This window comes from Plutella xylostella, chromosome 19 (assembly GCF_932276165.1).
Source record: "Plutella xylostella chromosome 19, ilPluXylo3.1, whole genome shotgun sequence".
In the NCBI taxonomy this organism is placed as follows: domain Eukaryota; kingdom Metazoa; phylum Arthropoda; class Insecta; order Lepidoptera; family Plutellidae; genus Plutella; species Plutella xylostella.
In genome coordinates, this window is record NC_063999.1 from 4,593,808 (window position 1) to 4,609,615 (window position 15,808).

General features: G+C 37.2%; 1 protein-coding gene across 1 annotated transcript in view; it reads right to left on the reverse strand.

Annotated features, from left to right (window-relative positions):
- Nucleotides 1–15,808, reverse strand: part of LOC105389611 (Down syndrome cell adhesion molecule-like protein Dscam2) — a 152,871-nt gene that overhangs the window by 23,521 nt on the left and 113,542 nt on the right. Inside the window, exons 9-12 of the mRNA XM_048628013.1 lie at nucleotides 14,242–14,511; nucleotides 12,640–12,738; nucleotides 7,243–7,387; nucleotides 6,552–6,814 (exon numbers count right to left, since the gene is read on the reverse strand). Of these exons, the coding sequence (XP_048483970.1) occupies nucleotides 6,552–6,814; nucleotides 7,243–7,387; nucleotides 12,640–12,738; nucleotides 14,242–14,511 (777 nt within the window). The remainder of the gene's footprint in view (nucleotides 1–6,551; nucleotides 6,815–7,242; nucleotides 7,388–12,639; nucleotides 12,739–14,241; nucleotides 14,512–15,808) is intronic.

Genomic DNA, 15,808 nt, shown 5'->3' on the forward strand with positions numbered 1-15,808 from the left:
GTTTAGTTAGTGTTGTAAATGTAGGTAAACATGTACGGGTCATTGCCAGTTTCCTATTGGTATAGATTTTTGTGGGATATGGGAATTTAAATTTATTTCTTAGCTAGTGACGTCATCGTCTGGTGCTATCGCATGTCGTCTGCCGCCATGCACCTTTACAGTGAATGCTACCTCTAAGTTTTATGTCATACCGTAAAGTTAATCCAGTTTGAATGCGCTGTCCACAAGTCAACGCTAAAACTCTGCAGTTCGAGCTTTAATGAAATGCAAAAAAAGCGTTTCTGCGTTTTGTTGAAGCCTCGGCATAGCTGCCTCAATGCTATGCAATTTTCCACACTGATAAACAGAAATAAACGATTCTTAGGTTGTCGCAACAGAAATAAGACAAAAAGATGGCAAATCAAGTAAGAAATTTCTCTATAATAAGATTGCGTTGAGGTGTCTCGCTTATTAGATTGTGCGAAGCAATTTTCTCTGCTTCTACCGCGACATCGGTGTCTATCTACACTACACTGTCATTTTATAGTGGTGCTGTTTTATATAAAACATAGGTTATGCATTCTATTAAATGTGCTGAGAACAAAACATTTCATAAATGATTGGAGCTTTACACTAACAAAAGTATACGCTAGGTTTAATTTTAAACAAAAAGTTTAATAACTCCACCTGTTGGTACACAAATTGCTCTTTGTTATATTTTGTTCCAAAAGTGCAGCTCTAGTTGAATTTGTGCATAATATTGTAGGTGAAGTTGGAAAACAGTTATTACAATAACAGCATTTCAACAGCACGGGATAGTAAAACCGGGAATTTCCTAGTCTGCAACATTTCGCCAGGTAAGTTCGCTAGTTGCCAGTTGTTGTTAGTCTCAACTTCACATGCTTATTACGAAGAAGCGCCCACTCCGCTCTGCACTGTGATTGTTAGTGGGTCTCAAGTCTCCCAATATAACTTTTTCTATTGGGCCTATAGAGAGCCTTCGCTGCTCTGCCTCCTTAGATAAGACTTGCCTTACAGATTGCTTTTTACATAATTAAAACATTATAACTATGCTATGATTGGATCATGAACGAAGCAGAGTGTTGTAGTGTTCCTTGAAAAAGGACCATGTCCGGCCGTAGAAGGTTTTTTTTTGTATTAAAAGATTGTATAAATAATGATTTTATAGTTATATAGAAACATAATTAACACAACAGGTACGATTACATCCTGATGATGATGATAGGATACATTGAAAGTGTTGGTACTTATGCTTTTTCACACACTGATTGTATATGGTAGGTTTGCTGTAAACTTCCTAAGCACAACATAAATAACTAGTTACGAACTTGTTGGCTTTGCTCATAGCTATATTAAAGTTAAATCAGCCGCCATCTTCTACTGTTTAACTGAACGTCGTAAAGAAAAGCTTCGGGCAAAATGAAAGTCTACAAAAATAACAACAACTTGGAGAGCGCAATAAAATTACTCGCAATAAAGTGTAGGTTTCACGTTTGCGACACTTTTAAAATGGCTGGTTATAAAAGTAGCAGAAAAACGGTAGTTTCTGTGCTTCGCAAGCTTCTTAGTTTGTTAACGACCTGTTGCTGCTTCGATCAAGTTTGATGCGACTGGGGATTTCAATTTGATACCCTTGTGAGGTGACGTGCTCTTTTATTAACGTCTCTCGCACCTTCTCCGCACTCGAGGCGAGTTTCAAAGGCAATATTACTACTCCAAAAGAGAAATATGGTTTTCAAAGGAATACGTTATTAAAGTGTGAATATGTAATTTATTATATATGTAGGTTAATCCTTTTTGTTGACCATTCGAGTTAACATTCACAATAGTGAACAATATTTTAAGATATTATTAAATGGGTACGGAGGAAATCATTGGCTTTTAGTTTACTTTATTATTCAAATTTGTCAACTAGCCTTGCTAATAAACAGGCTGCATGTAAACTTAAAAATGAATATAATATGGCAATTTTGAAATATAATCAGTTATGATTAGGATTGTTACTCGTAGTGATTAGGTATAACAAGGGAGAAAACAAATTATTTTCATGAACAAAAACATCCAGAGTAAATTATTCTATTTTCAAATCGGCAACCCAGTTAAGGCTGCACCCGCCGTCCCATTCCGGCTAAGCCCCGTAACCATTCTTGGTAAAAATCTGCGCTAAACGGATCTCTGTATGAATAAAACATGTGTTTGGGAACCGCTTGTCACTCAACTCATAGAATATGAAGGAGGGAATTATCTTTATTTTATTCAGTTAAATAAAATCCGCTGTCGGGCATCTGCCGCAATCAAGGACCAGAACTTTACCTATAAAATTGTGTCATTTGTAAATACAAAAGCTGTGAACGGTTCGGGGAGAGTAAACTTGCGAAGTAGGGAGGAGCGACGGAGCAAGAATCTTTGTTTTAAGTCACTGTAAGACTTGTGGCTCATTCAACTTGTGAACATGGAGCAACAAGAAGTTTGCTCGGTACTCGACTGTTGAAAGGAACTTTGTACGTGAAAAAACGAGACGAAAAACCTTGAAAGAGAAGGATATTCATATTTAAATACCAACAGCGGACTTATTGCCGATAAGCAACTACTCCAAGCTACGTAAATAATGTTACACATATAGAACATAAGTAAGTACTTAATATAAATATGTAAAAACCTCAGACCGCAAAAACCCCGGTTATTTTCGTTTATACCACCCCCACATGGGTCATCACGACGACAGTGGGATACTAAAGAAAGCTAGCAGTGTGAAATAGTTTTGCCTGACTTAGTTCAGAATTTTATGAGTATTTCTGTATTACACAACTATTATCCCTTATTTGTAAATGTTACTATTTTGATATAAAATATTATTATAATCAAGGAATACATAAGTAGCTGCTGGTATAACACTTTCAGACAGCGAAGTAATCACGGCACATGGAGCAAAGTTCACTATCTAAACATATTTTGCAGTATTATACCTACCGCGGCTTCGTAGTACACCGTACAGACTACCATTACCCTGTGAATCTTCTCGCAGGCAATTCAATTTCGTAACTAAATGACTTTGTCTTACATGAAATCATAGGTAATGGTTTTACGTTTACCTAAGCATGTTATATTGATAACAGTATTTGAGAAGTTTAAGTAACTATATTTTCTCTGAAAAAGGGAAAATTCTCGCAAAAAACCGGTATTAAATTTAGGAGGAAATATTTTATTATCATCACAATAAAGGAGAAAGTTTGTGAGTGTGTGTGTATGTTTGTAAGTATTTTAATACAAAAAGTTTATTGAAAGGATTGTGTAGATCAGTGTTTTTCAACCTTTTACAGGATGCGACCCCTTGACCCTTTGGTTTTTTTTATGATGTATGTGCATGATACACAGTATTACCAATATTCATTCCATACGATGTATTTATGGTCTCCATGATTAGTTTTCGGATATAAGTACCTACCTACATACTTATCGGATACCTATAAAAACACATTATTTTACAATGGAATGTCATCACTACAAAAGACAAAATACATGGCTTTACAGAAAAAAAAGTGTGGTCGTCGTCTTTGAATCAATATAACTTTGATGCTTTTTCGTCGACATAATCTATTACAGAAGAAGTCAGTTGTGAGGTGAATATCAAGGCATATACAGGGCCATCCAAATGGTCAATGTCATACCTTGAAGGGCTGATAGGCCAGCTCAGGAGCGCCCAGGATATTTTAATATGACCTTAGTAAAAATTCTACAATTTTCGAGATATTGTCACTTTTATAAATTTGCTGAAAATCGACACCTTGGTTCAGTTTTCGGCTTGCCACCGGTACAAAATTCCATATTGTTAGGTTTTTTTTATGTTGCATCAACCTGTATATAGTCCTAGTTACTATTGATCACAGATAGTGATGGGCTGAATATGATTTGATCCGAAGGTCAGCCGAATATTCAGCTAAATCGGTTGCTTTTTTTATTTTATCATTCAGGATGAAGTTCCCGAATATAGGGAAATGTACCCAAAATACTGAAAAACTTCACAGGTTGAAAAACACTGGTGAAGATGAAACGTTACAGTAATATTGATTATACACCAGCATTATACCTAGAGAAATCTATACGTACATACTTACTGTAACTATAAATTTAAATAAAGGGGAAGATTATCTACCAATAATTCTATATTGTTGTTATAATAAAATTGCCTTTGTCACCGAAACGATAAAAATAAGAAGTTACCGCGTTACTTACATCTTATTACCTAGGTATATTTATTTTAATCAAAATATATAACTCACTAGATGTTCCCGCGCGCTTCGCTTCGCCTTAAAAAGTTTTCCCGTGGGAATTTCGGGATAAAAAGTAGCCTATGTTCTTTCCCAGGGTCTAGACCGTATGTATACCAAATTTCATTCAAATCCGTTCAGTAGTTTTGGCGTGAAAGAGTAACAGACAGACAGACAGACAGACAGACAGACAGACAGACAGACAGACACAGTTACTTTCGCTTTTATAATATTAGTTAGGATAAAAAATTCTCTGTTTCTGAAAATCTCGGCTAAAAAGTTTCAGAAATATTCTTGTAATAAGTTTGCAGTCTTAGAATAATTCACAGGGAATTTTGTGAAAATACTTACTGTTGTTGCAAAGAAAATCATGGTGAATATCAAAAGCATTCCACGCAAGTAAGGGATCCCTGAGAGGACAATGAAAAAATACCGATCAAACGGTTTCCTATGTTGTCACTATCTATCTTATATTTTCAAGATCGTTAAGAAAAGAGGGGTGTTGTTTTATTAGTTTAACATTACAAGGTAATCTGTCTATCTAATCTAGTTATTTTTCTTTTGGCAGAGTAGCACAGATAGGATCTCCTTGTACTAAATTAAAAGCTCAATGAACAGATATCGTTTTAAAAAGAAAATTATTCGTGTGAATGACTAAATAAGAGATTTATTTGTATATACTCTCAGCTTATACTTTTAATTAAAACAATCTAAACAACAACTCCTGGCGAGGAGCATAATCTAATTAATAAACCATCTTATTTTCAAACAAAACACTGTATTTTTCTCCTCTTAGTAAATATTGAAGTATTTTCATAAGTTAATTAAAGCTAAGCAGTTAGATGCAGTTGTTAGCGAGCTAACAATGGCTAATTTGCGCCGGCGGCGGCTCGGGGGTTACTTTAGCTTGCAAAAAAAGTAATGAACGAAAGCTGTCACGTAATCTGCAACTTTTATACAACGAGAGAGAGTTGTGGTTAGCACAGCAGCGCTTCGAAAGTTCGTTTTTGGTAGAGTGACCCCCGGGGAGGCGGCGGGTTGCTTAGCACAGCCGTGTCGACTCGTGTTAGTGTTTTGGCGTAAGGAGGGGCGGGCCTCGAGCCAAAACATACAGTAAATATCGGTTTGGGAATTTGGCAAAGAATTGACACGAAATAGCCAATAAAATATTGCGAATTACCCCGAAGATGAAATATAACGCGGGGAATAATGATGTGTCCATGTCCATATTGATAATATGCCTATTGTATACGATACGACAATAACAGAGTTATTTCGAGGCTATTTAATAATAAGGTTATTTCTGGTGTTATATACGGATGATTTTATGATAAAGAATAACATATTAACGTTCCTCTACCAAAAATGTACCTAACACCTGCTATGTTTCCAAAATCATTAAAAAGTTACGATGAAAATGTGCTTACGAGTAAAAATTATATTCTGAAAAGATACTAAGTATTTAGTCGGTATTTTCAGAGGCCTTGGAAAGAAAATATCTATATTTTTTTCACAAAAAATATATACGTAGTTCCATTTCGAGGTCCCCACAGGATTGCAACAGTATTTCCAGTACCCTTTACCGTTTATATGAGACAAAACTAGAGCGATAAAGAAAATAGCACGACCGATCAAGAGGATCGATTTTGAAACTATAGGGACCAACTATCCCATTTCTGCCCAATGTCCACTTTCGTTATTAAATTGGTAGGAGGTTCAAGTTATCTAAGTAAAGACGGTCAAAACTTTTTAATAATCTTCCATTCAATTTTATCAGTAGCACTCAAGGGCTCGCTATTGAACCAAATTAGGGCGCTTTCGATCTTCAGTTTTGATTAATTGGCTTTGTTTGGGGCCTATTCTGTGCCCCGTTCCGTTTACGCCGGGCAAATAAACGGACGGTAGACTCAAGTTCTTACTCGAGTACTAAATCTTATATTAAATTCGAGAACAGAATAAACCAAGTAGCGCTTAATGAATTTGGATTGGAAGTAAGAGCGTGGAATAATTTTAAAACATTAATGAATGCTTCAAAAATTGAGCATAATTATTATTCACCTTCATGAGGACCAAAATCTCTTAAAATATAGGTTGTTCTCTGTGATAACAGTAATTGAGATATATTACTAAACGATAATTCAGCAAATTGCAGTGCTGCATTCTCATGTTTTGCGTATGAAAATGTCAGTATACCACCAATCAACCACTTACACCACTTCCACCAATTAACGGTCTCAAAATCCATTGAAGTATAATGTCTAAACCACAAAAAAACATCCTCACCTCGTTCCCAAGTGATGGTCTCGATGGGATACCCAGCGACCGGGCACTTGATGACCAGGTCGCTGCCGGCCACCGCGGTGACCTTGGGCATCTCCCTGATGAAGGGCAGTCCGTAGACGTTGACCCTGGCGGCGTGCAGCGCGCGGCCCGCGGTGTTGGTCGCCACGCACGCGTACTCGCCGCCATCTTGTTCTGTCACGCGGCTGATGTTGAGGTGCGAGACCACGTCGTCTTGTAAAGTCACGTGCTGGCCCACCATGAACCTGGGGAGGAGAAGTGGTGTAAGAGGCAAGTAGGGTATAGGGGTATAGGGGACAGGGGTGTAGCCTTAGTTAGGTTTGGAAATAAATCCTGTTGGTCGGTAAAGGGAATCCATTCTGACTCCTCAATTTATATCTGGTACCAAGGCACCAATAAAGAACCTATGCGGAAGATGGAAAAACAGATAACCCTGCAAAGGTCCACGTCTTGTTACCTGGAGATACTCTGTATAGTGTGTATAGGGAACCCGGCCCCGTCCTCGCAGGCAATGCGAGTCACAATTCGTGACCTGTACACATTGGGAACACATCCAGACTCCTTGATCACGTAATCTGGCATTAGTATAAAGAGAAAACCCTTCCAAAGTCCACATCACGTCGTCTGCCATAGGTAGAAACAGAAAACACTTCAAGAGCCCAAGTCTCGTTACCTGGAGTTGGTCGGTATAGGGAACCCGTCCAGGGTCCAGGTGAACTGCGGCGGCGGGTGCCCCATGGCCACGCACTTGAGCGACACGCTGGGGCCCGGCTGCAGCGTCTGCTCCGAGAACCAGTACACCAGCTCCGGTTTTGATTCTGTAAAAAATTGTTTGTGTTATTCATGGTTCATGATACCTCTACAATGCAATCCTTGAAGGGTTGGTCAGAGGAGACTCACAAGCGACTAAGTTTTCGCAGTATATTTTAGGTCAGGAGCCGTATCGCCGTTTTTGAACTGCACTTAGTATAACACATCTAGAATCTCTTCTCTAGCAATTTTTGATCGTCAGATGGAGTTGGCCAAGTATGTTGGTGTGATAGCTGTGAGAAATATTTTGTCCAATTATAGCTTTCTTGTATAATACTGGTAGATAAAAATGGATCGGCTAATGTCTTGCCAAGAAAACATTGGATGATACTGATACATAAAAAAACCTACCCCGTTATTTCTATGAGCGTTGTCCGTAACCAATACTTTATGATTATAATAATAAAATAATGATCTTATATATTTAGACATTCAGCAACAATGAACGTATTGTCTTACGAGGACAATATGTAATTCAATATTACCCTAATTAGCTCCAACTACTTAGACATAGTAAATCAATCCGAGAGGTCACACTGAATTTGTAATATAATATTGCTTTCATTAGATATTATGCTTGTCTATAGATACTGAGTAACCAATATGAGCGTTAGTCAAAAGAAAGTCTACCTTTTGTTCATGTGTCTGTTAATTTTCATAAAATAAGCAAAACCCGTAATAAACCTAATCCCCAGCCGCATCTTTATTTATTAAATGTAATGGAGAGCATGGCTTAATTTCATCTAAGGAAGAGGCTTAGCTTGATTATGATTATAGAGATAAAATATGGACGGTCGCGCCGCGTCGCTAACGAAAACGACGCGACGAAGCCTGAACATAATTTAATCCTTTTTCATTTGCTCAAAGTATTACGCGTTTTATTAGTGAGTAGCGGTAGGTATTATTCAGTTCTAGGAACCGTTTACAAAGTAACAAGTCTTGTTTAATTTTCCTAAACTTAGTCTATTGTATCGATGTCTACCGCGAATTATCGCTATTAATTTTGTTTGCGACAATCATATTAAACATGATATTTACGTTAAACTATCAACTTAATACCTACCTACCTCTATAATAAGGTTGACTTATACTTATTTTGACTATTATGCCAACCATAATTATATTTGGATAAAGATTTTTTTAAATAAAATAAACGCAAACATTATTATAGTGGTACCAAATAAAACCCACAGCTAGGTATTATGCTGGTAAAAGCAGTGCGCTTAATCCGGCTATCTTTTTATATTAGCTGTAGGATACCTCGAATCAGTGGCCCGAGGGAGGTTCAAAGAGGGATGGACTCTCCTACCCAGCTTTAACTGAAAGCTTACATTTGAGCGCTACCTAAGATTGAGTAACAATGTTTACTTGTTAAATAATTTAATTTTAAATTATAAGGTTTCTACGTAGATATAGAGGTATTTTTTATTACTAGTAAAGCATTTTAGAAGAATTCAATTTAAAGGTCTTTCAATTTCTCTCGCAATTTACAAAGCTGTTGAAATGGCTATCGTAGTGTTAATTAACTAAGCAAACAGCCCGTTCCAAGAACGTTTAGCTACAGATGTAGGAGTTTGCTCAATTTAGACAACTAAGAGGGGTTCATGTCGCAAAACTATTTAATAAAGACGATGTAAACTAAAATGGTTCCGGTTCCTGTTGAAAATTGTATCTGCGTGTTAGGATGTGCACCATGCAATATTGAAATAACCTTAGAACAAAATTCATTTTGTAAAAACCTTGTAATTTTTTAAGGATAACTTATTTTGTTTAAAAAATTGTGACCATTTAGTAGAAGTCATCTTTCAGTGTCCCACACTTCAATAGTTGGGAGAGACCCGAGTCCGCGTTGTTCTATGGTAGGGAGGAAACAAATGAACCTTGTTAACTGTTAGGTCGCGAGTTGAATAATTTATTAGTGACGCTTCACCGCACGGGGCACTGAACAATTTTATAAAGAAAAAGATGAGCAAAAGAACTTCCGCCTTCTAGCGATTCAACGGGAATAACAATACAACTTAATTTATAAAGTTACAATTTCGACGTCGTTTCGAAAATATATCTCTGTGGCATCTAGTATATAACATACTTATATGAAACGTTGTAGCTAGTTCTGTATAAATCCACGATATAAAAACGTTACAAAATAATTTGAAGTCTTACCTACACAAAAACAAGCTTAGATGTAGATTATAATTTCAAGACCGTAATCCCCTAAGGAGTATTTCATATATACTCAGTTTTCCTCCACAACCTTACACAATAATTTGTTCTGCTGCAGTGTTGAATAAAAGCATGAAATGAAAGCGTTTTATATTTTATTTCGACGGGTCATCAGTTTTCTAAAGTTGGGAATGGTTCGGTGAGGAGATCTTATTACTTGAAAGGTGAAGTCAAACAGTCGGCCGACTGCTCTGAGTCAATACGTCTGCTCTCTTGCCCGCTCTTTATATTGAATCAGACTCGATTTCATGGGGCCAACTAATTCAATCAAGGTTTGTTCTACCCGTTATACAGGGTGGACTTTTATTTGTGAGGTCTTTGACATCTACCCGGCATACCTAAAGAGCAACAAAATTCTGCAGCTTCAAAGTAAAGTTATAATACTCTACTAGAATGTATGAAACAGTATTTTTTGTTCGCAATTTATAGCTGTTCCATAATCATAGGCTTAGTATGAGATCACTGATAAAATCTACACTATAAGCTGGTAACTATGTACACAAGCAAATTCCTGCATATTGACTCAGTATAAAATGTGCCGTTGATTTTCACCGTAGGTATAGAATTTGTCCTCAAATACAAACCATGAATGGTGGCACTCCCACAGGAACGGAGATAAGAGGCAAAAAGAGGATTTCCCTACATTTGGGTCGCGAAATAAGTAGTCGAGAGTAGCGGCACTACTTAGCTGGCTGAAGGGTTGCGACACCAAATAGCGAGGAGGGAATTGATAATGATCCGAAATGACTTATTTCTCTTAACAGGTTTATGTAAAAACGACTTTATATGCTAAGAGATAGGATCTTAATTGTGAAATTCATAGGGGTGGATGTCACCCCTTGCCCGGAGGCAGGCGGGGCTGCGCCAGTCAAGTCCTTTGTTTGAACTGAAGAGCTGACTCTAATAGTTTGCAGGGGATCCGAGCAGAAAAAATGCACTCCTAAATATTATATGACATAACTCCGCGTCGATGTTACACACTACACAGATTAGCACACACACACATACGCAACTCTTTGTAAAACTCAAGCGTGTGTGAGTATGAGAGTCAACTATGAAAATTATTTCACAAGTTGGAAGAATTTTCATTAAATCGTCGTATGACGATCACTGTTCATATTAGGTACGCCAAATATTTTCAGATTGAAATATTTTCGCGGCTAGTAGCTATTCGTGTCAATAAAATACACACTTATCTCTATTTATAATTAGATACAACCAATAATAACAAAAATGTATCTTGCTGATCGTTTATGTATTAACTATGTATGTAAGAAGTTTATACATTTTACTATTTCGCAAATAATGAAATACATCCAACTCCCAAAACAATCCAAACCAATGGTTTGCCTGTGGAGTCGCAAGAATGATTTCGTCTTTCTAAATGTAGTGAGAACAATAGATCAAAATAATCGCATCAGCCTCCCACTACCTCCACTGTCTCCAGCCTGATTGAGATTGATCTCTCAAGTTGCCAACTTGGGAAACTTTAGCTCAGGGCCACTGTAGCTTACGAAAAACTAAGCTTCTGCGCTAACCACCACTTTATGTCGTAGCATGAAACGTACCGCTTGCATCATAATGACACGATTGATGTGTGCGCATGTACACTGAATGAATTTTCAAGGTTGTCCTTGTATCTAATTAGTTATAGTCCTTTGTAAATAGTAAATAAGTTGTATCTGTAGATAAATTATTAGTAAGTATTTTTATATTGGATTGTTACTTGTATTTTAAATAGCTACTACACTGTCGCATTGGTGCCTCAACTGTAATGGTGGTGTATGTAAAGATAAATAAAAAATAAATCATAGCTTGAGTTCACAGTTTATTTTGTATAAAGCTGAAGTAACCCTCCAGGGCAAAGTCAACTAGCAATGTTTTCAACTTCATTTGTACCGCGTCACGAATTATAAATGTTGCTTCTGAAAGTGTAGCCTACTTTGTTCTCGCTACTTTTGTCAGTTTCATTTGCGAAGTTGAATTGAGATGTTGACAGGAAATGTGGCTTCAGCGCCTATACGGAGAATATAATATCATTATTTTTTTTATTTCTAATGACAATAATATATTATTGCGTCCTTACCTTTAGCTGCTAGATACTTAGAACCGGTTTCAAATCGAGAACGTTAACTTATATTCATAATATATTATAGGTAGGCTCAAGAGTATGAAACAGTTATAAACCAAATGCCATAAACTGTGCGAATATGGTAATGTATCTAATCAATTTATGTTTATACCCGTTGTATGCATTATGTAAGTTGGCGGTGTGTGACTTTCTGAACTGCGTTGCAACTCGGGTCAGATTTACATAAAGTTGTCTGTATCGGGGGACGGAGATATTTATGTAAATATAAGTAAGTAAGTAAGTAAGTTAAGCTATAAGATGCAGTTAGCGTGACATTGTAGTTTGCCTGAAAGTAGCTTAGCACAGCTTGTTAAAAGTTATTAGACAATTTTATGACTATCGCAACATACTTACCTACCTATCTACAACAGAAATACTTGCCAGTGACGTTCCAGTCAGTACCATGCGCAGTGGACATACCGCATCTTATAATGAGGACCAAACGAATCCTCAGCTTTCCTTATCCAACTATAAGGGTCAATTATGTGTGGGCAATTTGGCTCTACATACAAGTACTCAACTCTAGTGCCAGAAGTTACTATCGGTGTAATATGTGTGCCCGCTGGATATAGGCGACTTATAATGAGGACCGAAAAATCCTCGACCTCCCTTATCCATGTACATAAATCCATATACGTGACGGCACCGCAGCCTCGACGGTAGTGAAGCTGCTTCCAAAGCAAGGTATCCGTGGGTTCGAATCCCAGGACAAACATTAGTGTGATGAGCATGAGCATTTGTGTTTGCCTTGTGTCTGGTTGTCGTTTCTATTATGTTTTTATCTATGTATTTGTGTTGATATATCAACTATCCGTCACCCATATCACAGGTAGTCCTGAGCTTTCGGTCGGATGGCCGTGTGTGAGATGTCCCAAATATTTATTTATTACACATACAAGTACTCACCCCTAGTGCCAGTGAAGTTCCAGTCGGTGTCATGTGTGTGCGCACTGCGGGCGTAGGGCGCTCGCCGCGAGCGGTTGGCTGGGGCGCGCCGCTCAGAATCTGCAAACACCCTGTGTGTTAGTCTAGCCGGGGGCCGAGCGGTCATTGTGACGGAGTGACGGACGTACGTTATGTTTATAGAGTTTTTCTACAATGTACAAGATCATGACAAAGTAAAATCGTCGTTAAAATATAATTAAGTACAACAGGGGGGGTGTGTGCTATCTGGCCGACGAGAACCAGATGTCATTTTAACTACCTCGGGATTACACAGCTTGACAATTTACATTGCCCGGGTTTTTCCTACATGTGAATTTCATAAAAAGAAGATACATACCTACTCGTATATGCACACTTATTCTATAATGTTGATGTACAAAAAACAGGTTTTATCTGTTTGCTAAGAAGCATTTACGCGAAGTTTCAGTCTACATTGGACGGTTGTTGGATGGAAACTATAATGTAAAATTAATAATATTTATATCATAATATAAATAATAACATCTAGAGAAAACAAGCAATTGCATTCAATACTTAAATAAACACACATAAAAAGAAAATCCTAAGCAACAATGTTGTATCTGAGTGTTTATTTTGGTCAGTAGATATTTTCCCGACGTAGTTTGTGAATCTCTGTGTAGAGGTATGGCCATTTCTGCTAAGCTATTTCACAATTTGATAGTATGCTAGCAAAAAAAATATACTTAGTACAGTAAGTCTAAGTAGTCGGGGTACGGTCATCGACACCAAGAATAAGTAGTAGGAGATAGTCCTACTTAGGTACTAATATTATCTCGATATTAGAAATCTGAATTGACTAGATCTAGCCTTATGGCCGTGTAACAAAGACGATAAATTAAGCCAAACTTAAAAAGCTTCACTTTTAAAAGCTTACTGATAAACTAACTACACTCATAATGTTAAATTGCGTATGAATATTATGTGGGAGAACATTTTTGGGAAATCCTACTTATATTATAAATGAGAATATTTTTAAGTACGAGTGTATGTTTGTTACCTCTTCACGTCAAAACGCCTTAATTGATTATAACGAAATTTGGTACGGAGTTAGCTGACGGATTCACACGGGAAAACTTTTTAAGGCGAAATGAAGCTCGCGGGAACAGCTAGTATAACATAAGTAGATTCCCAAAGTTCTTTTACAGTAATTCCAACTCAATACGGACACAACTCATGTCTGTAGTACAAGCTTAGCAGAACAAGCGCCCCTACAGCGGGCCCGCGGTCATCCATCGCGCTGTGCAAATAGCAACGCTGAGCCAACGTTGAACCCACCCCCCTCTCTGGACCAAAGAGATAAAGATACCCTTTGTGACGTGACGTAGTATTTGTTCGCAGATGACCGTTGAACAAGCTCGGGGAACGTGTGAGGGACGACACTTGTGAAATAATCTTACGGAAATCTTCAACGTTCTATCTTATGTCGGTTTTCTCTGCCGTGTTATGTATTTAAGAACTTTATTATATCTAGAATAGTAGGTGTATAAGCCTTAATTAATAAAGTTTATATATTATTGAATTAGGTTTAAAAGAAAATCTTACCTTCATAAAGCTCAGAGATCCCATAGGCTTGATCCTTGGAATTACTGGCGAAACATTGGTAGAACCCCAAATCGCTTTTTTGCATTTTGGAGATATGTATTCTTAGGCCGTCTTCTGACACCTGCACCCTCTCAGTCGGCTTCAGCGGCCGTCCGTCGTGCACCCAATGCACCTGCTCGACCGGGTGCCCAGATATCTTACACTCAAAAGTGAGGTTAGATTTCAATTTACTCCGAACAACTTCGGGCTTCACGCGAACCGAGATGGGTTCTGAAAGGAAATAAAAAGTTTTAGCGGAATATTAGGAGCAAAAGTTTATAGGAGTTCGGGAATATTCGATGCGGTCAGTTGGATAACTGAATTGTTTGGAAGTACAAATAAATGTCACCGTTGGATTGGAATTTAGATAGGGATTGTCCATAATTTGTGCTTCCGGGAGCTGCCAGTTTGCTTTGTTTTGTTCGAAGTATATTACATTATGTAATATAATATGTTTTGTTGGCATGCTCCCTCGGCGAATTAGTGTAGAGTTTATAATTACGTCATCCTTGAATCCAGTCTTGGCTCTCCAAACAAGAGGCTCCCGGGAGAATTGACCCGTGTTCAAAGATTATGAGTTGAGTACCTAGTACATGCTATTTGTTCTATTCAATTACCTAGTATATAAGACTCTATTGATTCAGTCGCAGTTTATGAAATAAAAACAAAAATAGGTTGTTTGAAACCGTACAGGTAAATAAATTCCCAAAACTAATGTTAGATGAAACATTGTAGCTTCTTTCTGATTAACAGTATCTGTGAGGTGAAACTTTCTAGGTCTTTCTGATACTTATAAATATGTAGTTAATTATGTACTTAGGTACCTATAGTTATTATGGTAATGAGTTATCAAAGAGATAAATTATAGGTAGCCAACTGGATCGCAATTCGCAAGTCAATTTCGAGATCTAATTAATGGTAATTACTATGTTTGTCGCTTGCATTGTACCAGATCTATCACTATTATTAATAATAATATCAATCAATGAACCAAGACATCAATCAATTAACAAACTTATGTAGACGTAGGTACCTACCAGCCTAAGTAACTATAAAGATCTATACATAATAATATTATGTTACAATACTCAATTATCTATCCCACTTCGTACCACCGCGCGTATCTTGTGGGCAGGTTTGCCGACAATAAGTCAAATTTATTTTTTAGTTTAGTTTTTTAGTTTTTTGTAGTTTAACCAACTATAGAGCTTCCACTATGTTATTGTAGTTTAGACGTTTCCTTATGTCTGGTCAGTAAAGTTGGTTTTCCTTTGCAGTTGTCAAATATGTATGGTATTTCGAATTTCAAGAAACCAATAATACATATAATGGACAGAGTATAATCTACTTCAACTACACTCATAAGAAATGAAAAAGTTCCAGTGACAATAGCCCCAAAATACTCCCAAACGGAAAAGACTAGCTTAATAACGCCGTATGCAATATTGAAGTAAGAACCTACATTTAACAGCGCATCAGAATATTACCAACCAAAAACGTAAATAGAGTTCAAATCCTACATAGTGTT